The following is a 22713-nucleotide window of genomic DNA, read 5'->3' as shown; positions in this document are numbered from 1 at the left end:
CCTACCACATATCTCAGGAGAACAATGAGTGAAATTATTCTTCCCCACTGCTGAGCACAATTTTACAGAAAAATATTTGCAAACAGAAAATGTATGTTTAGTCTGACTGAAGCAATTGATTTTGAAAGGAATTTGATAATGTGCTACGGGAAAACAGGGAACTGTTTTAAATATTGATGTCAATGATTTTAAAGAAAATATTTTGTCTGCTTTCTTGCTTTTCTGTACAAAGTGATGCATTTTAATATTTACCAAAATATATCCCTTCCCCATGTGGAAACAAAGCTGACGATTTATCTTTCCCTATCTACATGGATGTAGATGTAGCTGCGTGAGTGTCTGTATACATTCCCTCCTAATAGTGTCTGAACTCATTGCCTGATTTCAACTGAATTTGACAGAGGTCTCAAAGATAACTAAATTGCTACTTTTTTTTTTTTTTGGTGAAAACAGGCAGCTGAATAGAGAAAAGAAAAAAAATCTTTAAATTCTGCAACTAAAGGAAAGGTTTCAACATGAACTCAGCCCTTATCAGATACCAGAGCATTCAGAGCAGAGTGCTAACGGTAGATGAAGCTTCAAATGCTGCTTCAATCACAGGATACAAGCTTATGGACCTATGTGTTTTAAGATAAGAACTCTCTAAAAACAGTTTAGTCCCATCTGATTTCAATACTATTATTCTTTTTTTTTTTTTGGAAGGAAACCCAGTTCCACCCAACTACGTCACGACCATTTTTCAGTTCAGCTATAGACTAGAAAAATCCTTTATTTGCAGAGCTGCACTCAGTGCTCAAGCTCTTGGTTTTGGTGCTCACGTTGTACTGCTTAGCAGCAAAGCAGCAATTTTCACAGTCCACAAAGTCTTCAGGAGCAAGCATTTGTCCATCCCTTACAGAAAATACATTTCAGGCTTATCTTATCCTCCTGCTGGGATAGAAATCTGCCAGCCTGAAACATCAGCATAGCAAGAAAGCCACTTTGCAGACACCTACACAATGCCTTGCTGTCCTGGGCACTGACTGGGACAGCAAGGCGACAGTCATGGTTGTGCCCCCAAGCTGCAAGGTGCACAAGAAGAACATATGCTAGATAGCTTATCCCTTAAAGTGCCTTCGAGGTCGACATCCCCAGCTCACCTCAGACATGAAAAGCCACAGAAAATCTGTGTGGTTTCTTCTGTAGGGAAGCTGGTTTGAATCCCGGATACAATGACAGGATCCCAAGCACAGGTTTGTTTGAAGCATTTCTATTGGTAACCCCACAGTTGTGTCTGCCTGGAAAAAACATGCTTCCCTGTAAATTAATTGCCTCTATTTTTCAAAAGGTAATCCTTCCCAAAACCCCATTGTCATTAACATTCATTATTATTTGTAGTAAAAAAAAAAATATGCAAAAGATGTTACCTAATTGCAGGTAATAAGCTGCCTATAAGAGAACAAAACTCACATATATCTGGTGCACAATCTGGAGGGTATAATCTAATAAAAGTGCAGGGTATTTCTAATTTATTGTTGGATATCTGAATGTAGATTATCACCCATAGTCTCACAAAAGGGAAAGGTTTTCAAAAGAAATTTCAGTGACATTGAAATTAAATTCATTTTCAATGAAATTTAAATTTGTGGTGGCAAACAACAGAGCACTCTGTAATTTCCATGTATATACACACACCTAGAAAACTCTCCATACAGAATTTCTCGCACCAGACAGCGATTCAACTGTCCCTATTCATTGCTAGCTGTGTAGCACTGACTATTCCCGTATTAAGGCTGTGCTGCCAAATGCAGACCCACAAGGTAAACACAACTTTGTGCTCACTATTCAGCCGTGGACTGCTTCGTGTTCTTCAGCCCAGCATGCTTAATGGATGGGAAGTGGCACAACCTGTAATAATGGCTTTTTTTGTCTCTAGTGCTGCAAAGCTACTGGTGTGTTACATCTTGGTGAAATTCTGCAACCCTGAGACGATATAAGAGATCTGACCTAAAACTTATGCTCCAGGAGGGATGGGAAAAAAATGTGTTACTTTTGTGAGGATTGCTGTCAGCAGACTCCAAACCCAGCACAGTTCTGCAAGTAACTCATTTTTCTTCAGTTTACTTCAGACGCTGGTGTATCTGAGCTAGCTCTATAAAAACGACTTTGAGTAGGCCTAGGCATGCAGGCATCGCATTTCCCAACTGCAGCGTGGACATACCCTAGGGTCACAACAGTCCTGAGATGATGCATTTTCTTGCCTTAGGGTTTTGCCCTTAAACTGAAACTTGTAAACACATGAAATGCATTTTCAAGCCGATGCGCATGCGTGCATACAGCCCTTGCATGGGGAGTGGAGAGATCCAAACCTCCTTCCAAGGGAAAAAAAACATGATAACAAAAGCAGGAGGATAAAACCAATACAAATCCTCCCTTCACTTTAAATTCTAAGAAGCCATTTTTCTTAAGCGAGGAGAAAAACCCTAACCCTTATTTACATCTCAGGCTGCTGTGTAAACTGTAAGACCATATCCGACTGTAAATATGGATTATCTACACATTAAAGTTTTCTCTCAGTTGTTTACACGCTGTTGAAGAAACAGGGATCAGAAATACGAGGGAAAAAAGGGAAGGGTACAGCTACACAGACAGAAGACAAGCAGAAAGGGAGAAAAAGGCATAGAATAATTCCCCTTCCTCTGACTACTACTGCTCAATCTGTGTGAAAAGATGGGCTGGAGAAGGGAGGAACTATCAGCAGCTCCATCACAGCTGGGTGGAGCCAGACCACCAGGAAGATGGAAACTGGGAGGCTGAGAGCTGCAGCTGCCTTCTCTGGGAGGAACATCTGCAAAATCCTGGGCGGCAGCAGCAGGGGAGGAGGAGCAGGCACAGGCAGCGAACGTTCCCAGGGATGCGCTCACACGGATAACTGTCCCACTGGATGTCTTCCCAGGCTGCTGCAGCAGCACTTCCCTCCCCCATCAGGGATGAGGCAAAGACCATTGTGTGCGACAAGCAATCCAAGTGTCAGTGCAGCCTCTTGCTACAGCATCCTGTTTCTTGTGATGCTGTTTGATGGCTGAGCTGACCAGAATAGGAACAGTTCTTCCTCACTGGTAACATGTTTCATTCTTACATAGGGACTTTTATACCACTGGCACCTCACCTCACTTTAACCTGGGAGGAAGTTAGTCAGACAGGCCAAAGGCATGCCAAGGACCCTGCTAGCAACCAAGCACTCTGAAAAATAAGCCTTGGCCCTGCTTTATTTATCAGTGCCACTGCAGCCTCAGAAGCTAGAGTGAAAAAGGTACTTGATGCCTTTGTGTCACGCCAACCTCATGCTATTCTCATTTGTTTTCTCGACCAACCTGCTATGTTCTTTTATGGGCCAAAACTTCTTAGTGGGGAGCCTCTGTGCTATTTTTATCTCGTAACTAAGACTAGAGGTCACCAGAAGCAAGAGGCCAAGTTCAAGAACAAACATAACACAAGACTTAAACAACATTATAACCTAAATTATGACACTGAAAACTTCTGTTCATTTGTTGCCCAACTCTAGTAAGCTCTGCAGTACCTTTTCTACCAGAGTTGTGAGTTCCCTAATGCCTAAATTTGACATACGCTCTCAGAGTATCTCTTTCTTGCCATTGCCAAACAGCATCATGCTAACCTCATGCCAAGATCCGGCATTGAGATATTCCCCTACTGAAGTCCACGGGAAGGCTTCAGACAGTCAGTAGGTGCTGTCTGTGCATTGCTTAGTGTCCTTCTGCTGGAGCAGGAAGCAAGCTGGCAGGGTGAGCTGTGGCCAGCACCCCCAGATCGCTCCGCTACAGCTACATGTAGCACAGCAGGGAGAACTGCTGACACTACTATCTTCCTGTAAACTTTTCTCCCTGATTTCCCTCACGCTCAGTTTTCTGATTCTACTATTTTCATCATGTTTCTCCCTTACTGCCCACAAAAGTCGGTATGCATAGTCTGTAAATACCATTCAGTTGTAGAGGCTGAAACTACATTATAGAGTTTACTAAAGAAAAACCTCATCCTGATCATTTGACTTTGATTCTGGGGTACTTCACTGACATTTTCTTCATATGTTTAGATTATATTAAATAGTGTATCTAGCTACGTATATTACACAATATATATATGCATACACTATGTCATATATATACACTGTATAAAAATATGGGATAAATATTTACATAATATATACTACCTATAAATTCAAATATATAAAATAATATCTATATTATAAAATTAAACAGACTGGATGTTGTGGGGCCTATTTAAGTGCCACTTACGGCAGGGAGGTAATGGTTTAACAGTGCTGGCATCAGTTATCATACTGTACATCATCAGAGAAGTGTGAGAAGGCACAGTTGAGTTTACAGTTTCACCTGATAAACTAAGCCTTGGAACAAAGGATTCCCTTCCTGACTGATCTCCTGCCACAGGTTTAAGCTCATTCCCTGCTGGCTGCCAGCTTAGGAGATGTCTTACAATTAACCTGCAGTATCATATGCATGTACATGACAACCACTCCCCACAATGTCATTTCTATGGAGTGTGCGAGATACGGGTTGCTCCTAGGTACCTCCTCTTCAAACATAAATACGTCAATATAATCTTCTGCACAGAGCCCACAGTACTTAAGACATAGCTGTATAAAACTCTTCTAGCCTCCATTGTGGGCTGACTCAAGGGGCCATCCAGCTTTCCACTCTCCCCCCGACACTTTCCCACAGTCTGCCTAGCACTGGATCTTACCTGATTGAAAATTAATCCTGTAAAAATAGAAAAATCCAGATAACCAAGCATTTGCTTCAGTTTGATGAGTGATTTTTTTACAGAAACCTGCAGTTACAGCTGAGTAGCAACATAAAAAAAATTGCATCTTCATTCACTTTCACTGCTGTAATTACAGAACAAAAATATGCGCAGTGTCCTAAAATTTGGTTATCCTTATTTTTACTGTGCTAGTACTGATGGTCCCAAGCAGCCCACAATTCCATGCTGCAGAGTGTCCAAGCACAGGAAACAGCCTCCCTGCACCTCTCTCTCCTCTTTACTTCCCAAACAAAGGACAGAGAAACAAAGGCATAGGAAAATGAACTCACATAGTAAGGAAGCGATAGTGTCAGAAATGGCCTTTGTGCCTTCCCTGTTTTATGTCAGTACAGCATCTGGTAAGTTAGAACAAGCAATAGCAAGAGGCAGATGAGGACACAGTTCCTGCAGGTGGTAAATCCTTAGCTTCTCAGTCATACTAGTGGAGGAAGCCACGGAGCCAAGTTAGAATTGCACGGAAGGACGGAGAACATAAGGACAGAATAACCAGTTTTGTAACTATCTACATGTGGAATAAAACTGCAGGCACAACTGATAAACTTAGATGTCAAATTAGGTAGGCGCCCAATCACCTTATTTGCATTCCATGTTAATGTCATCATAACTACTTGCATACATTTGCACATTTTCCAAATATATATTTAAAGAGGCAATCTTCAGAACATGTCCTAGTCTAAACAGGAAAATCTCTGGCTGACAAAGCAGCCAAAACTTTGAAATGGTAAGGGTTCATCTCTTTATAAGTAAAAAAAAATTTCTTAATGTCCAGCAATGACTGCACATTTCTGTGGAACACCTGCTAGAAAAAGTTATATCCTGAAAAGGGCAAGCATGTGGAAATAGACAATGAATGTGTATTTGATAGAAGACATTTTGTGTCAAATTTATGTAGACCTATATGAGTATGCTAAAAAAACCAGAAGCTCACTCAGAATTCAAGCAAAATCAGCGATTATAAAGCTTTTCTTCATAACTTGCCTATACAATCAGCTATTTAGAAAAAAAATCAGCACCTGTTGTGACACAGCTATATAGAAGCTCGAAAGAACCGAGAAGAACTCATCTTCTCAGGGAGAAGAATCATAACAATCTACCCCACATCGGCAGTGTTAATTGTAATGACTCGGAGCCTTTAGGCTGAAGCCCATAAAGAATTAAAACAGCCTTAAGGCACTCCATAAAAATGCTGGAGATCCTATGCAGACTTACTGAACTGTGGTAACAGCTGCTCTAAATTCAGCATTCCTGTTTCCAAAAGCTCGCGTCGCTTGACCGTCTTCACTTAATCCGTGGATCCATTTCTGCAAGAAGCCGCAGGGTGGCAGCGCTGCCGCACACTGGTATGAAGCCAGTCTGCCAACAGGGAAACAAAATCGGCATTAACAAGCCGTACAGTCACTAATGTACTCGCAGCTGATTTGAAGTAAGAATCTGAAATAATTATTCTTGACAAGTGAACCTAGAAATGCATTTCAAGGATTAAATTGGATCTAGCAGAGGAAAACATCCCAACTCTGAAGACTTCAAAATTTAAATTTCATACTGTTTCCTCTATCCTAATTAAAGCTATTCTGCTATCACTTCACACATGGAAATTACACACACGTAATTACAGAACCTCAATTTCAGAAAAATTGTCCATCCAGTAAATACTTTGCACTACACACATATAAATATACGTATACATATTTTTCACGTAAAGACTGATGTGTCTTTATAAACCTAGTTGACTTGGTAACTTTATTTCATTCTTCAGTCAGGGTGGTGTGTCCTTAATTGGCCACACTGCAGCCACATTCATTTGTTCCTGCATTCCCAAGTGAAACGCAACAAACAGCTCTTCCAAGAGAAAATGTAGTATAGCTGAAAGACAGTTCATCACAGGCTCTACTCCTTACAGACACCATAGGTGGGATAGTGCCAAATTTGGAGGACTGTCCTGGACAGAGAGAACCAGTGCCATCCCAGCCACCCCCACTGTGTCCTCAGGTCCCCTTCTCTCTCTCCTCAAAGCGTGCATCGAGGTACCCACTTTGCAATGATTAAACAAGGTGCATATTGGAAGAATGCAAAGCAGCTGTCTTAGTCATTTAAATATTAAAACCACAAAAAAAAATGCTGAGGGCCACATAGTCCTCAGGGGACTTGGGAATATTTGAGGCTTCTCAGTCACCTACTTCTTTGTTTCACTTGGGGTCAGTAGTCTACTCGCACACCAAGGTACCACCGCTTACTGCTGTGAACTATTCCTTCAGTACCAAACAATGTTGTTTTAAATTTAAAAATCTTTAAAGCATTGGTAAGACAAGACGCAGTGACCAGAATCCTGCTGCAATGCAACATGCACATATACAGCAGCAATCGTTGCACCATGTTGTTGCTGTGCGTCCTAAATAACTACTGATGGATTGTGTCAAGACTAGCGCTTACCACTTGGTTTGGTCGGAGTATGCATGAAGCAGGCAAGCATACATAGCAAGCTAGAGGTCTGAGGGTGAGTACCCTAACAGGAACACCAGGTACGTGCCATGACCATCTCATCTGCAAACTGGATCAGATCTCCAGCCGGTTTGCTGGCAAAAGGGCTACCTCACGTGACATGGTTGGGATCAAGCCCGTAACAGTTGGCCAAAAGCCACCTACCACGGGCCCACCGGCCACTGGCAGGGGCTGCCAGGGTGGCCCACAAGCAGAAAAAAAAATCACCAGAAAAGCTCCACGTCCGCTGCGCAGCTTCGACAGCTCCTGCGGGAGCTCTGAAGCGAGGCGGCCACTCAGGGGCCTTTCAGCTGAGGGCGAGGCCTCACCGCGCCCAGCCCAGGGAGCTGGGCCAGCACCAACACTACCACAGGCGGCGAGCACTACCGGGCGCCAGCCCCGTGGAACGAGGCCGGGGGCGGTGACTGCCCGACCAAGCCGCAGTGGGGCAGCCTAGTGCCGCCCAGGCGGTGTCGCCACCGCCAACCACCCCCACCAAGGTCCCGCCGCGCCTCAGGGGGCGGCAGACGAAAGCGGAAGTGCGCGGCTAGCGCGGCCCCCCCCTTCCCTTCGTCCCCTCCCGCCGACCGTGACTTCCGGCGGCCGCTCTAGCCGGCGCCGCGTCTATGCCCGCGGCGCTGGGGGATGTTTATTGTCGCGGGGAGTCGGCCCAGCACCCGCACCGCCGCCGGGCGCCAGCGGCGGGGCGCCTAGACACCGGCACCCCGCTACCCGCCGCCCCGACCGCCGCCCGCCCGACCGCCCGCACGGTAACGCCTGCCGCCCGCCGACGGGCCGAGCTCCTCCTCGCCGCCCCCTCGGGGGGCCGCGGCCCGGCGAGCCCTGCCCCCCCCACCCCTCTCCCGCTCCCCCCGGCTGAGGTGAGGGGCCTCCCCCCGCTCTTGGCCGCGGCCCGGCCGACTCCTCCCGCCGCGGTGCCCGTTCCCCTCCCTGGAGCCGGCGGTGTCGGGGCGGGGACGGGGGCAGAGCATCCCGTGAGGGGAACGGCCCGTTCCTCGGCAACCGTTGAGGCTTCCCCGAGGGGCACCGGCTGCCCCGCGTTCGGGTCCCCCACGTAGCGTCCCTGGCCCTCGGGGGCTTTGTAAGAGCCGCAGCACACCCTCCCCCGGGGCTGCCGGCGCCGCTCCGAGCGGCTGGGACCGGCGTGGCCGGGCCGCCTCCTGCCTGCGCTTTGTCTGTCCTGGGCTGGCCCCAGAAGTTTTCTTGTGGGGCTGAAGGGGAGCGGGGAAAGAAAAAATAGTAATTATTTGTGATACGGGCACGCGCAGGGCTTTAAGTGAGCGAGCTTCCCAGCTAGTGAACGGGAAGGGTACTTCTGTTTCCTCCATCGAGACGCGCAAATGGTAGATGTTTGACTGTGTGTGTGTGTGACAGGCTTACCTGTTGTCTTAAAATATTTTGTAACAGCAAGACAGATTTTTGTTTTTCTTCAATGTTTTATTGAGTTGCGGTAGCCACCTAACCTCCTGGTTCTGATTTTTATTGTACTTTCACATATCATAAAAGACCTAAAGGATTGTTCTTAATGCCTTGCATTCGACTATTGATGAATGTTACAAGGGAAAGATGGCACAAAATTGTGTGCAAGTGATTTTTTGCTTTGAATATCAACAGATCTTTTTGATGAGAAAGATTTGAGGAAAATGGCCTGTTATGAATTATTTAAAAATATGCTTCCTGGTCTTGTTCTATAAGATGTTTGGCTTTATTCCTGCAGCTGGATTTTGTTGGAAGACCCTAGGTCCATGGGGATGCAGTAGGCTTATCCAGGAGATTTGACAGCAGGATTGGGAATTTGTGTCCTACTTGCTTATGGTATGGCTGGTATCATCTTTCTCTTCATTGGTCTAATTGGACAAATCCCTCCTTTGACGCTGGTTTTATGCATATTTGGAAATTTTCTCCTTCTCCAAAATATATTTGTTTCAGTTCTGTAGGAAATAGTCATGACTGTGCAAATCTCAAAAGGTTGAGAATATTAGCTGCAAGATGGCCTTTTGCTTTAGGGGCAATTTAACTTTCCCCTGGAGACAACAGAAAATAAAACCATACCTCTCTAGCTCAGTGGCTAGTGTTTGGATGAGAGGATTTTCTATACTGACAGTAGTAGCTATGTTGTTCTCGGTTCTGAGGAGTCATCCACCTACCACTGTGACTGTATCATATCTAAGAATTCAAGCAGATTTCAGCGGTCTGTCACCTCCAGTGTTTCATATGCACCTGTTCCCTGAGGGGCTGAACACAAGTCTTAAAAAATGCACCTTCAGTGGAAGGATGTAATCAGCTCTCTCCCTATTCCTGATGGGCTTTATTTTGTGCATTCTCTGTTCTCGTATGGGAACCTCGTATGGAAATTCCTGTTAACTTAACAAATTCTTTTCAAGTGATAGTTTGATGCATGCCTACTGGCACAGCAGTGACAGCTATACCTTCAGCTGGGCTGTTGGGACTGTTTGCAGGGTCGGTCACTTGGTGAACTGCTTTGGAGCAAGGTTAAAAATAACCAGTAGAAGTTGCTTATATTTACACTCCTGGTCAAAAAGGTGTTTATTAAACTGTTCTGACATAACATAACCATTGTTAGATAGCCCCCATCTACCTTTATAGCTCTGAGTTTCTCAGATCAAAGGTAGCCAAAAGCTTAAAATAATACTTTGTTTATATACCCCATCCCACGTGCCTTTCCTCTCTCTTTGATGATGATGGTGTGGTTGGTTTGGTTTGGAATTTTTCGAAGACAGAGAGCGCTGGCTTTTTTTAGATTGTAAGATTTCAGTGCAGGGTGTTTGTCTTCATGTGTGTTTATATAGTATCTAAAATAGTATGGCCGTGGTCCTAACTGGGGATGTATAGGTAATGCTTTGTTTAAGAACTTGAGTGCTTATTCCTTCCTCTGAAATATTTCTTATTCTGGGAAGTTTCTCTAGTTTCAGTGTAGGATACATTACTTTGCAGTGCCAAATATCCTTGAATTAGCTTTTGTTGTTGTTTTTTTTTTTTTTTATTTTTTATGTTCCTTATCATGCTTTACCTATCTATCTCTTTTTCCTTCCTCTTTTTTTCTTCTTAGGGTAATATTTCAGAGTTATCCCTGAAATCTATGCTGAAAATAAAGAACAAACTTTTAAAGTGTCCCTGATAAAATAAAATAATACAAATAGATAGACAAGTTAATTATTTTATTTTCAATTTGAGCCTATTATTAAATTAGCACTAACTGGCAAATTATAATTTTAGAAATGATATTTAAGCTGCCAAAATTCTAAGGTTCAGATGAGAGAACCTTTGGGCAAAATTAATCAACAAAACCTAAGCTGAGCTCAATAAAATCAAGTTAGGCATTTGCAAATCCATAACGGGAAAGAACCAGATGTTTGGTTTCTACTCAGTCCCTCTGTTCTGCAAGTGTAACTGCATAAATATGGAACAGTAACAGGCCTATATGTAAGGCTGTTGCTTGATCTCAAAATGTCTTTGTAAAAGCATGGGAACGGTATTTTCCCTATTTTGCAAATAGGAAACAGAAATGCAGAAATTCAAGTTTTGGGAAATAACGTAGTGGGTCAGGGCTATGCAGTGGGGATACAGAAGTGTGTATCAGTAGCACAGAAGACAAGGGAAAACTGGGAAAGAGGAGTATCAAGGTGGTGTTTAGGATTCCTGTGTTCCAGCTAGTTACGTTATCGGAGACACATATAAATAAGAACAGCATCCATCTATCTATCTTTCTTTCTGAAAACTTGTTACACTTTTTTCATAAACATGTTCTTCAGATCTATTTTTTTATATAGTGCATGTATTATTATTTTTTAAAAAATGTTTAGCTTGCTTCATTCACATGATTCCTATGAATACAGATCTCTGAGACTTCCCAAAGAAAGGTAGCAGGACGTTTTTCCTCTAGATTTTTTTCTTTGTTGTCAGTGTAGTGCGAGACGTTAAAATCAATGCTTAAGGCAGAGGTTGTAATAGATTATGCTCGCTCACTGGACAGAAGTACCAGAGTCTAGAAATGTTTTGGATTACCCAATATTTCTAAACTGTGCCTTGGAAGAGGCTGACATTGTATTTGTATACTAAATGGGAATGGGTGTATTCAAAATTGTTGATACTTATCAGGTTCTCAGAGAACATGGGTAGTATTTAGCAGCAGCAAATAAAGAGTTGTCTCAATACAAATGAAAAAACTTGGTAATTAATATGTGAAATGTTCAATATTTGAGTGAAAAGTTGAACACTGAAATGCTTCTGTTAGATCAAGTAACATTAAAGTAGAATAAAGGCATTTTTCAGTATTTTTATGCTGTATTCAAGTACTGCTTCTATAACAGTTACGTCCCTTCCTAAATGAATGTCACAACATGTTGTCTAGAATATTAACTACAGCTCAAATTAAATTTCAAATTAAAAAGCTCCTCCCTAAATATCTATTGTCTTAAACTTTCAGAACTTGTCTTATGAAAATGGGGGCACATTGCTGTAATGTTGGTTAATTTTCCTCCCATTAAAATTTATGTAAGTAAATTGTACTTCTAACCAAGATACACCATAGTTTTTGAAAATATCCTGACAGCTCCACAGCATATTAATGTGTGTTTTTTTCCTCTAGATCCCTCTTTAATGATGTACCTTTTCCTTTGAAATTGTAATTTTCCTCTCTTTCAAACATTTTTTCCTTTGTCCTGAGTGAGCACGTGTCTTTTCTCCCCGGATCTGTTTAAGACAAACCATCAGAGTTTTATGGGGATGTCATCATACAGTATTATGGTTTGCTTAGAGGTTAATAACCTTTCAGGGATGTTACTCATTGCAGTGTTACTCTTCCAGAATGTAGAGACTGAGGATGCCAGTAGAAACTTGCTGATAATTGGGACATGCTGCTGATTGGAGGTGTCCTGTTTTCTTATACAGTGGTGGTTCCTGGGTTCCAGTAAGTGAACTCAGTGGGAGCCAGGAGTTGGAGCCAGGGTGGAAAACAAGTGCCTCTCTGAAGATGCCATGGGTTCCAGCTCCCTGCTCTGTGCTGGCCCTGCCTGCATGCCATTCAAAATCTGTACATGTGCTATCTTTGGAGCCGGTGCCATAAATTGCTAACCCAATCTGTAGTAGTCCATCAAAACCAGATGGGATAAATAATTTTTAACTTTGAGGATTCATGTAATTTTTTTGTTTTAAAAAAAAAAAAAATATCTGGGAATACTAATTAGATACTGTTTGTTCTCTTCTCCTTTGCCTGCTTTCCTCCCAGCCCCCACACATAGCCTTTGGTTTTTCTGGTTTTCTCTTGCTGTTCCTTCATCTCTTTTCTGTGTTATCACCCATCTTGCCTTTTCTTACAGTAGACAAGCCAACAATTACAGAATAATTCTTTCAGCCGGGAACAAGCTGCACAGTAGAAGCAGCAACCATCACACCCAGCAGTTGACCCAGTAGATTATGCACACCTGCCTTGTAGTTTATTACCTCTGCGTTGTCAGTGAGTTGTAGTCAAAGACACACCCTGCGCGAATTCTCGATTAGAGACTATGGCATGATGTTTGGGAAGTCATAGTCAGATGAAAATACTGATAATAACATTGATTTCTGATATAGAATGTAAGGCCAAAACACTTAAAGTGATACAAATGCATTACAGTCCATTATGTGTACTGTTATTCTTGAGGCATAGTCTCCGGCTTCTTCCATGGCAATGACCATGTAGAACATTTAATATATCTGACTATTTTTATTTGATTTTGCTCTTTGCTTTCTGTTGTGTTCATTTTGGATGAAATTGTATATGAATGGATCAAGACAATGTTACCTCTGTCTCTTAGGGTATGCTCTACTTAAGCTAATTCTCTTGGAGTAAAACTCAGATTTTTACATTTTTCTACAAAGTAAAATTCCTTAACGAACTACAGTATTTTGATAGAAGTCCTTTTCGCTATATACCAATGTTCCTGCTCTTTTCCCCTTTCCTTTCCCCAAATACTTCACCTGAGATTTATTTGAGATGTCCGCCATCTTGGCTTTGGTAGGCTTATAGAGGAGATGCCAGGCGGTCTCGGGCTGGGCTGAGTGGTATCCCAACTCCCCATCTCATGATCCTCTTGCCCAGTTGAGGTGTGTGTGAGGAGTGTCACCTTCAGCATGCGTGGACAGGCTGGATGCTCCCTGCCAGCCTCAGACTTGCTATGTGTGCAGGGGGCGGCCATCCCCTGCCTTCACAGTTACTCATGCTTTTCATAGAATGGTTTGGGTTGGAAGGGACCTTTAAGGTCATCTAGTTCCAACCCCCTGCCATGGGCAGGGACACCTCCCACGAGACCAGGCTGCTCAAAGCCTCATCCAGCCTTTTTTCCTCAGAAACAATTTTGCTGTGCGTGTACAATGCGTTCATTCTATGCGGTTCCTGTGGGCAGCGCAGAAGAGGGTGAGAGGCCACTGAGGCTCAGCCCAGGCCATTGCTGCCACTAGGACGTTTTGTATAGTGTGCATTATGCTTTTATACTGGGGGAGATAGGCCAAGAGTGCTGGATGAAGATGGCAAAGCTGTGGTAGCAGGCTGTCTGCAGGTTGTGGTGTGTGTAGCCTGTGTTAGTTCAGAGTTATTCAGCAGGCTCATCCATTCCAGCACAAACGTCAGGCTGTTCAGAATTATCAACTTCAGCAGTCAGAGAACTGCCTTTTCCTGAGGTGTTTAATGACATCCTCAAATGAGCTGAGGAAAGATTATCCACTGGAGCTATGGAACAAATTTCAGTAATCTTTACTGTGTCCTAATATAGCTGGTAAGAGTTGTAACATACGTAACGGACAATTTTAAATAATTTTTTATACATATATATATACGAATGTATGTATACACACTTTATTTCTGTTAAGTCTGGCAACTGTGTCTTCAAACAAGTAACCTCCTATTTTCTAGCATAGAGGATGCAGACACCCCGCCTCCCCACACACAGTTAACTTAAATGAGTCAGAGTGTAGTCACTTCTGCTTCTTGTCTCATTTAAGGGATGGATGTGTACAATGGCGTTAGTAGGCAATTTTCTACTGGTATGTTTAATTTTATCATTTTCCCTTCTCAGGATGTGAACTTCATGGTGAGCTGGTGGGAAAGCTGAGTTGTAAATCACCCCAATGGATGCGGACAGTGATGTTGCATTGGACATTTTAATCACAAACGTAGTGTGTGTTTTTAGAACAAGATGTCATTTGAACTTGAGGAAGATCGCATTAGAGGGAGCAAATGTTATATACAAGCGAGATGTTGGGGTAAGAGATTCAACATACCTCCAGATTTTATTCACAGGAAAACACTGTCATTTAATCTGTTTTGTGAACACGGAATCACTGGCTGAGATACTCCACGCTTATTTTGTTCTTCTCAGGAGCTGTTTTTTTTAATTACTGAAAGAGATGAAGGAACAGTTCAAGGCTATCAAAAATAAAGGAAGTATTATTAGTGTAACAGTTGATTTGTCTAACAATTGCTTTTTTAATTTTTTTTTCCTGTATGAAATTGAACTACCGCTAATGTCCAATTCTTACACTTTTATTTTTCTTTTTAGAAAGTATTAATGAAGCTTAGGAAACCTAGGATTACGGCCACCATTTGGTCCTCAGGAAAAGTTATTTGCACAGGAGCCACAAGGTAAGTTCACAACGATTCTTTCTCTAGCTGTAAATTCTTGTGTATTTCAAAATACAATGTTGTAAATTAAGAAGATGGCAAGAGTCAGTACTTACCACTGTTAAGATTCACTCACACTGTATCACACGTAGATCCTTGCCAAGCTATGTATTTGGGAGGAAGTTTTCTATGTGGAGTGTCTGCCTCAGACTGAGTTGAAATCTTAAGCATCATCAGTTCAGTCTTGTGGGAGAGCAGCAGCGAAAAATACTTTATGAAGAAAATCCTAGAGCTTTCATTTCAGAACTCTTTAAGAATTCTATGGTTTTAACCAGAACTTGAAACTTGAGAAGAGATGACCTTTATTGAGGGATATCTCTTACTATTTCATGAAAACCCACCTGAATTTTATCGATGTTATGCAATGTTGGGGGACTGGAAAGAAGCAAAAGCAAACTTTTAGTTCAGATACAACCGAGGCTCGCCAAACTCTTAACAGCTGAGTGCCTTTAAGATTTGCCTGCATCGTGGAGTAAGGATAAGGTACAATAGTAAATTTGCATATGTATATTTTTGTATATGATCTTTCTGTATATGATCTCCCTCTCAAAATGGAAGATGATTGTTCAGGACTCCAGACTACTCATATTTGTCTCTTAAGAGTATTTAGTATCATGTATGATCAAAATATCTCCCACTTCAGCTGGAGCTAAGTGCCAAGCTATTCTTGGGCATAAAGAACCCCATTTGAATATCTAGATAGTCAAAATGTAATACGTGCATCAGGATAAAGTGAAGGCTGTCCCTGTGATCATGGTTCATGCGTTAGATGATTTAACAGTTCATTTTGTAGTCTGAACAGCTGTTGTGGTATATGCGCACACAATTACATACTCTATTTCTGTTAATGCTAGATTCTTTTCTTTCTCCTTTATAGTGAAGAAGAAGCTAAATTTGGTGCCAGACGATTAGCTCGTAGTCTACAGAAACTAGGTTTTCAGGTAATTCTAATGAAAAAGGACTTGTATGACTCAAGCGATGCTGGTAATCCGTTTTTTAGAAAGAAACAAAAAGGAGGGAGCAATTTATCAGTGAGCATGTTTTCACTGAGATGCCCCTTTTGTGTCAGCATACATTTTCCAGATGCTGCTTAAAGACAAGCTGTTTTATTTTGTGGATCTGAGTTTCGTTTGGCAGCTTGGAGTAGTGCTTCCTCACTGGCTTAATGAACAACAAAATTTGTTTAATAAATGAACCACCCACAAATGTTTCTTGGATAGAATTTACAATATCTTGAAAGATTTATTTGGAAGAAATATTGAAGAGTGTAAACCTAGGCGTCATTTGAACACCATTTTCCCTCGTTTCTGATGGAATAGCAGATACATGTCCATCTTGTTAAGGGCAAGTTTGAGCCTCTTTAACTGAGTTTAAAAAGTGCTTCTGCTCTGTCAGGTTGCACAGCAGGAAATGAGCCAAAGAAAATACTTAGGACACGAAACCCCTCTTTTTTCTGGGTTTGGGTTAACATTACCAGTCAAAAACATCACTTGCATTTCATATTAAATGTTGAAAACCAGCAATGTGAATGACTTAAAAGGACACATTTTAATACTGTAAAACTTCATGGTAGTCAGTTGTGCCGTTCACCTCCAGTTTCACTTTACGGACAGACAATTAAATAAACACAGTGGCTGTCCTTTGGCAGGAAGGGAGAGGCTCCCTTTGATTGTAATACATGAAGGCAGTGGTGACAGGCTGTCCTGGTAATGCTGCATCAGACCCAAGTAGAAGTTCGACACTCTTACTGTTACGAATGAATACATTAGACCCAGCCTCTTAAAGTTGGAATGGAACATTAAATCAGTGAGGTAAACAGTGCTTCCAGGGTGGGCGCCAAGTCGTATTATAAAAGTGACCACTTTAAATGGAATATATTTTGAAGATGAAATTGATAGTTGACCTTTTATAAGGACAAGTTGCTTCTACTGGTAGAATACTTCTAAAAAGTTTTGACCGAGGAATGGTCATTTTAAGTTTAGGCAATCTCAGAAAATGATCAAAAGTTTCTTCAGTGATACTGTGAACACTGACTTCTGAGCAGTGCATTTGTTTGTTTAGGAATTGTCTGTTGGCTATTTTATTGTCATCTAAAATGCATGTGGTAAAGAATAACTGAAAGCCAGCAGTTTGAGCTGGGTTTCAGAAAGCAAAGAAGTAGAAAAAAAGCTTGCCATACTGGCCACTGGAGATTTGAAACAAAACAATTTTCACCATTTTTCTTATTCTTAGCTTTAACAAAAATGGTGTCAAGCAACAAGGCATGAAAGAAGTTTTCAAATTGCGTGAAGTTCTTGTAAGAATGAAATTTAAGCTTTTTCTCTGCTTATTTTGATGTTTCATAAGCTATTTAATTTAGTTTATTCTCAATTTGGAGGTGTTCAGAACAGCAGTATGAGTTGTTTCTGTGTCATTCTTTAACTGTACTATAATCACATAATACAACTGTGAAGTATCTAGTTCAATAGTTACTGTATCATAGAAGGATAAAGTAAGCAATTTGAGTCCTTTAAATACTGTTTAGAATACTATTAAAAATGCATCAGTCACAACAAGGTTTTAGTTTTGAAATCTCATCAAAATATTATTATTTTTTTGCAACCCATACCTCTACCTCACTGTAAACTGAATTTCTAATGTCTTTTTTTTCCTCTCCTTCGAAAAGGTAATTTTCACAGATTTTAAAGTTGTGAATGTTTTAGCAGTGTGCAACATGCCCTTTGAGATCAGATTGCCAGAATTTACGAAGAATAACAGACCTCATGCGAGGTACGGTAGGATTTTAAAGAATTACAGTCTTGCTATATTTCTTAAGCTTTTCTTTTCCAGTTCTAGATCTATCTTTTTTACCTTTTATTTTGTTTTCTAGTTATGAACCAGAACTTCATCCTGCCGTGTGTTACAGAATAAAAACTCTCAGAGCTACCTTACAGATTTTTTCCACAGGCAGTATCACAGTTACAGGTATTTTGATGTCAAAAATAAATATTTAACTTGTTGGGAATATTTAACTTTAGGGCCAGTAGGTTTAGGAAAGGAAGATGTTCAAAACAGTCAAAAGATATGTTGAAGGGATTTTGTTTCCCAGTGTTAGCCCCTAGTTTGTTTTTGAGTGAAAGTGCTAGAAGAGTTGTAGAGGAAGTGTTATTGGTAGGTTCAAAAACTACTTTGATTGAATGTACATAGTCTGTCTTTTATAAATACAAAAGTGAGATAGGACTTGAGAATGCAGGTATCTACTGTTTATTTAAACATTTGAATTTTCTTCCTTTTTTTGGTCTTCATAGTGCTGTAAACGATGCTGCATGTAGCATTAACATCCCTTTCATAACTAAATGTTTCCAAACTGGAGATTTGTGGAAACGTATAGCATAGCATGGCATTTTTTCATAACTGAAGTTGACCAATATTTGTAGTTCTTCAGACTTGCGCTCTCTTGTGTTAGAGCTCAACTGAGAGAGAACCGTCACCTGAATTGTAGACATCAGGGATTTTTCCCATTTAACCAGAGATGTGATTGTCCTGGGTCTTGGAGATGCCATGCCATGTTTTTCTCTCTCTTTTCCTAATTTTAATTTTCTGTTCTTCATTATGTTTCCTTGTGAGGTGTCCACCTCAGGTTTCCAGATATGAGAAGTCAGGTTTTTAGAGGACACATGTTAAAATGGTACAGAACTAAAAACCATCACTTTATATCACTTTAGCAGTTTATTTTAGTGGGACAAGTATTAAAAGATTTAGAGTTACATTGAGAAAAGAAAATAAAAAGAACTGATACCTAATAGGAAGAAATATTAATTTTTCTTCCTCCAAAATGAGTGATGACGTGGTTGTTTTGGGGTTTTCTTGTTGTTGGTGGGTTTTTTTATTTGTTTGTTCTGTTGGGTTTTTTTCTTCTCTTATACTCCCTGCAATGATGATCCAGATTTTATATTTCTTCAGCCCTCTAGGGAGTAGCAGGTTTTTTACAAGAATTATTTGCCTACTCATATTTTTGCTTTCTGAAGGCTTTCTCTAGAAATTGCATTTCTGTAATAGCAGACAAATTGAAGGAAAGTGCAGTATCTGCCCAGAAGGCAGGTATCTTTCACCAGGCTTGTTTAGGTGAGTGTTTAACTCAACTTGACAAGTTTGAAAATACAGAAAGAATCCTATTCCATTCCATTTTCTTTCTGACTGAACGTGTATATTAAAACAATATTTCTAGATTTAAATAAGTCATTTATTAAGTTATTTATGATTCTTGGGAACTATTTTGAATAGTTCTCTGTAGTTGGAAGAAACTTTTGAAGTTTAAAGTGAGTTAAAAAAATCCCTGAGTTCACAGGCATCAAAGCACGTTAAAAATTGCTGTTGCCATTTATCTGCGTCACCAAACTTCTATCCAGGGTGAATTTTTTCTGGCATGTTACTGCTCGCTTATTTGCAATCTTAACTGTTGATTGCATAAAATGGTCTAGCACCATTAGAAACCACCGGTAGTTCATTCTTCCTTTTCTTTCCTCAGACGCTCATAGGTCATGTTAGATAACCTTCAGGTGATTCATCCTGAGACAATAACAATTCCCTGGCTTGCAGGTTTTGTCCCGAGATCAGTGGTAGAGCTATTTACAAAATCCAGACTAGAATGTAATAGTCTGAATTTTCAAACATAAAACAATCTTGCTTGAAACATACTTGGCTTAAATCCAGCATTATTTAGCAGTAGGTTTTGTTGGTAGGCTTTTAAAAGAAGAGATAAAAGTGGCTAAGTTTTGAATAATACAAATTCCTAGAAGATTAGCGTAAGTAAAAGTATTTTTTTTTACATCTGCCACTCAGCCTCTGCCTTCTTCTCTGGGCTGACTGTTTAAGCCAGTAAATCAAAAAGCACCCAAGTTGTTAAGAAATTAAATGACAGTATTATTTATTTGTAGTCTAGCCATTGACCAGTGTAGAACATCTTAGAGGTTCCGTTCTAGAGTCCTTTCTTGTAAGTAAAAGTGATCGGAGGAACACCTTCTTAAGTTGGAAAAAATGGGGGAGAAATGATTTTTGTCTACAGTATGAAGTTGTGGTAGCTAAAAATATTAAGGTTATTTTAAAGGTACTGTTGTTGTTTTAATTTCTGATTCCCTGATTTTTCTCTTCCTACTGTTTCTTTTTAATTTGTTTTTGGTTTGTTTGTTTGGTTTTGTTTTTTTTTAATATGTCTCAGGGCCAAACGTAAAGGCTGTTGCCAGTGCTGTGGAACAGATCTACCCATTCGTGTTTGAAAGCAGGAAATAAATTTTATAATTCACCACTTAATGGTTAGGTTCCCTAACCAAGCACCTTTAAAGACTGCTGCACATTGGACTAAAAGCAAAAAGGAAAACTGGACCAACCATAGCAGAGGAATACAGACTGTTTTACTTGCTCATGGCCACAGTATAAACTCCAGTTCTTTTGGATTTTACTCTTAACAGTGCTGTATTGTAAAAACGGAAGTTTACAAGATATGAAATTGCTGCTTTTAAAAAGACATTCTATTTATTTTTGCAGTAATTTCTGTGTATTCATAAGCAAAGCTGTCACGATGTGCACTACCTTTAAAACATTTTTTTTTTTTTAGTTTGAGCTTGTGTTTTATTTGTGAATAGTCTTTTACATTTTTGTATGCTGAATATTGGGCACCAAAGAAGCTGTAAAAGTTATCTTTTTCACCTGATGAATGTGCACAAATAAAAGTTTGGAAAATATTTCTCTTCATACCTGTTCTGTTATATTCCTTTCTCTTTTTCTATTACAGTTAAAATTGTATAGTTGCAAATTAATTTGAAACAATGTAAGAATAGTCTTTTGCTGATACCTTCTGTTTCTATTTGTAGTATGTGTAAAACTTCGTGCGTGGGTTAGATTGAAATCTATAGTAGTTACGTATGTTTATCTGAGGATGAAATTTGGTTTGTTCCCAGTTCTCTTAACTACATGCCAGATTTCAAGTATTTTCTTGCTGTTACATGAAGAGAAGACATTTCTAAATATAAAGGTCTACAGCAAGTGTTTTCCTATAGATGATGAGGAAATCTTATCAACTAAAGAAGCTACTGTAGAAAAACCAACTGCCTTGTCCACCTACTGGATGCGGAAGGAAGAAGTTACTATGTGAGCTTCGTTTTTTCAGGAAAGTGTTATTATGCTTCAACTCGAGAAGATAATACGGTCACGCTAATCCAGCCCCAGCCTATTGCTGAATGATTAACACAGACCTTTTCTACGCTCTTCTTACTGTATAATATTTTCATGACAGGAGCTGCCAACAAGCAACGAAGCTTGATTCTGGCATGTATTATTATTGGTATTAATCTTGGACTTGGAAGCCAGTAGATGTTTCTCTCAATAAGTGCACATTTGAAGCAGAAGAGAGGTGAATGCTTAAAAGTAACTGCAAATGCTACTTTTAAAAAGATACAATAAATATGTATAAATGTATGTATGTCTTTTTTCCCTATGTCACTGAAGAGAAATGTAATGCTACTATCGTGTGCTGCAGGTAACGTACAGTCTTAGAGGGTGCTAAAATTAGTAAAGCACGAGCTGTTACTGTACCAGCAGTCACAGCTAGGAAAGAAAGGTGGAAGAACATCCTGAAGAAGCAAATGCCTAGCATAATGTATTTAATCTGACGGAGGGGATGGTATAGATGTTGGGGCTGTCCATGGTGACTTCATGCAGAAATTATGGAAAGGAAGGAATAGTATGGGAAATCCTAAACGAAACCCTTCAGAAGAAAAAGAAAGAAGCAACACTGCCACAAGCCTTAAAGCAACATATTCATAAAAGCCCTTTTAAGCTCAGTGTAGGTAGGAAAGAGAGGACTTATAACCATGAAATTACTAAGCTGAGTTCAACAGTCATAGAACTCACGATAAAGAGCAGGGAAAGGGATACTTGCTATATGGAAACTTCCCAGTTTGTACAGAAGATAATGCAGACCTCAGCACTCCCGACACTAATGAGGATTTTGTGAAAAGTCATAGAGAGCAAGAGAGAAACCGCCATTAGGGAACACTAGTGTATTATTGTTACAGTTTTTAAAAAGAAAAACCAGAAGGTTTTATTTGAACAATGAACAAAATTGTAATGGGTTTTCCGGGAACAAAATGTAGTCTTAAACTGATGAATGAGGATTTGGCCATTATAGCTACAATAGCTGTCTTAGATTAGGCTTGCCTCTTTTTCTTTTGGATCCAATTACAAAGCACTTGAGTGCTACCAGTGAAATTCTGGAGCTTTTATCAAGCATGTGTGTCTGCTAAATTTATCTGTGTAGAAAGAGGAACATTTTGCTTTTTTGATAGCAGTGTCACGTAGTATGAAATCTGCCTGTTAGAGCAAAAATGAAAGGTAATAATAAGCTGCGATGTATTAAAATGGGAACTGTTTCTTTTGAAGTACTGCTTAGATCCACGCTAGTGGTTTCAGGCCTTCGTAACAGTCCGTAAGGGAGCGGAAAGGCACGCTACTAAACATACAGGGTAGTATTGAGAAAAAGAATAATAGCAAATAAAAGATTCCTTGAAATGTGTGCTCACCTATCCTAGCTCCAGGGGCCCCTCACGCCGTTTGTGACAGATACGCTTTAAACCCTCTGATGATGAAGGGCATTTGGCAGTGTACACTTATGCTCAGGGATGTCACTGTTTCCCTCCCATCACTGCTCTAAATCAGTAGGT

General features: G+C 40.5%; 1 protein-coding gene and 1 long non-coding RNA gene across 4 annotated transcripts; one reads left to right on the top strand and one right to left on the bottom strand.

The window, feature by feature from the left end:
* Positions 1 to 903: 903 nt before the first annotated feature.
* Positions 904 to 7457, bottom strand: LOC128907097 (uncharacterized). Its single transcript, XR_008465464.1, has 3 exons — positions 7270 to 7457; positions 6049 to 6192; positions 904 to 1277 (listed from the first exon to the last, which is right to left on the bottom strand). It is a non-coding gene; the product is annotated as an uncharacterized LOC128907097 (long non-coding RNA).
* Positions 7458 to 7899: 442 nt separating this feature from the next.
* TBPL1 (TATA-box binding protein like 1) lies at positions 7900 to 21469 on the top strand. Of its 3 annotated transcripts, none has more exons than XM_054195519.1 (7): positions 7900 to 8087; positions 14412 to 14598; positions 14895 to 14977; positions 15894 to 15957; positions 17682 to 17785; positions 17886 to 17980; positions 20214 to 21469. In XM_054195519.1, exons 2-7 carry the CDS (start codon positions 14464 to 14466, stop codon positions 20282 to 20284), a joined length of 552 nt encoding a protein of 183 aa, XP_054051494.1. In that variant the 5' UTR covers positions 7900 to 8087; positions 14412 to 14463; the 3' UTR covers positions 20285 to 21469. The 3 variants fall into 3 exon arrangements, with proteins under 3 accessions (XP_054051494.1, XP_054051496.1, XP_054051495.1); XM_054195521.1 differs by lacking the exon at positions 7900 to 8087 and adding an exon at positions 8179 to 8198; XM_054195520.1 differs by lacking the exon at positions 7900 to 8087 and adding an exon at positions 9056 to 9153.
* The last annotated feature ends 1244 nt before the right edge of the window (positions 21470 to 22713 follow it).

Source organism: Rissa tridactyla, chromosome 3 (genome assembly GCF_028500815.1).
Source record: "Rissa tridactyla isolate bRisTri1 chromosome 3, bRisTri1.patW.cur.20221130, whole genome shotgun sequence".
Classification (NCBI taxonomy): domain Eukaryota; kingdom Metazoa; phylum Chordata; class Aves; order Charadriiformes; family Laridae; genus Rissa; species Rissa tridactyla.
Note: the sequence above shows the minus strand (reverse complement) of the source record. Positions and strands in the feature narration are given on the sequence as shown.

Excerpts from the sequence above, each read along its gene's own strand:
- TBPL1 (XM_054195519.1), top strand. The coding sequence starts at position 14,464 with ATGGATGCGGACAGTGATGTTGCATTGGACATTTTAATCACAAACGTA. Across the intron at positions 14,978-15,893 it reads ATTTGCACAGGAGCCACAAG|TGAAGAAGAAGCTAAATTTG; the intron begins GTAAGTTCACAA and ends TCTCCTTTATAG. Across the intron at positions 17,981-20,213 it reads AGGCAGTATCACAGTTACAG|GGCCAAACGTAAAGGCTGTT; the intron begins GTATTTTGATGT and ends AATATGTCTCAG.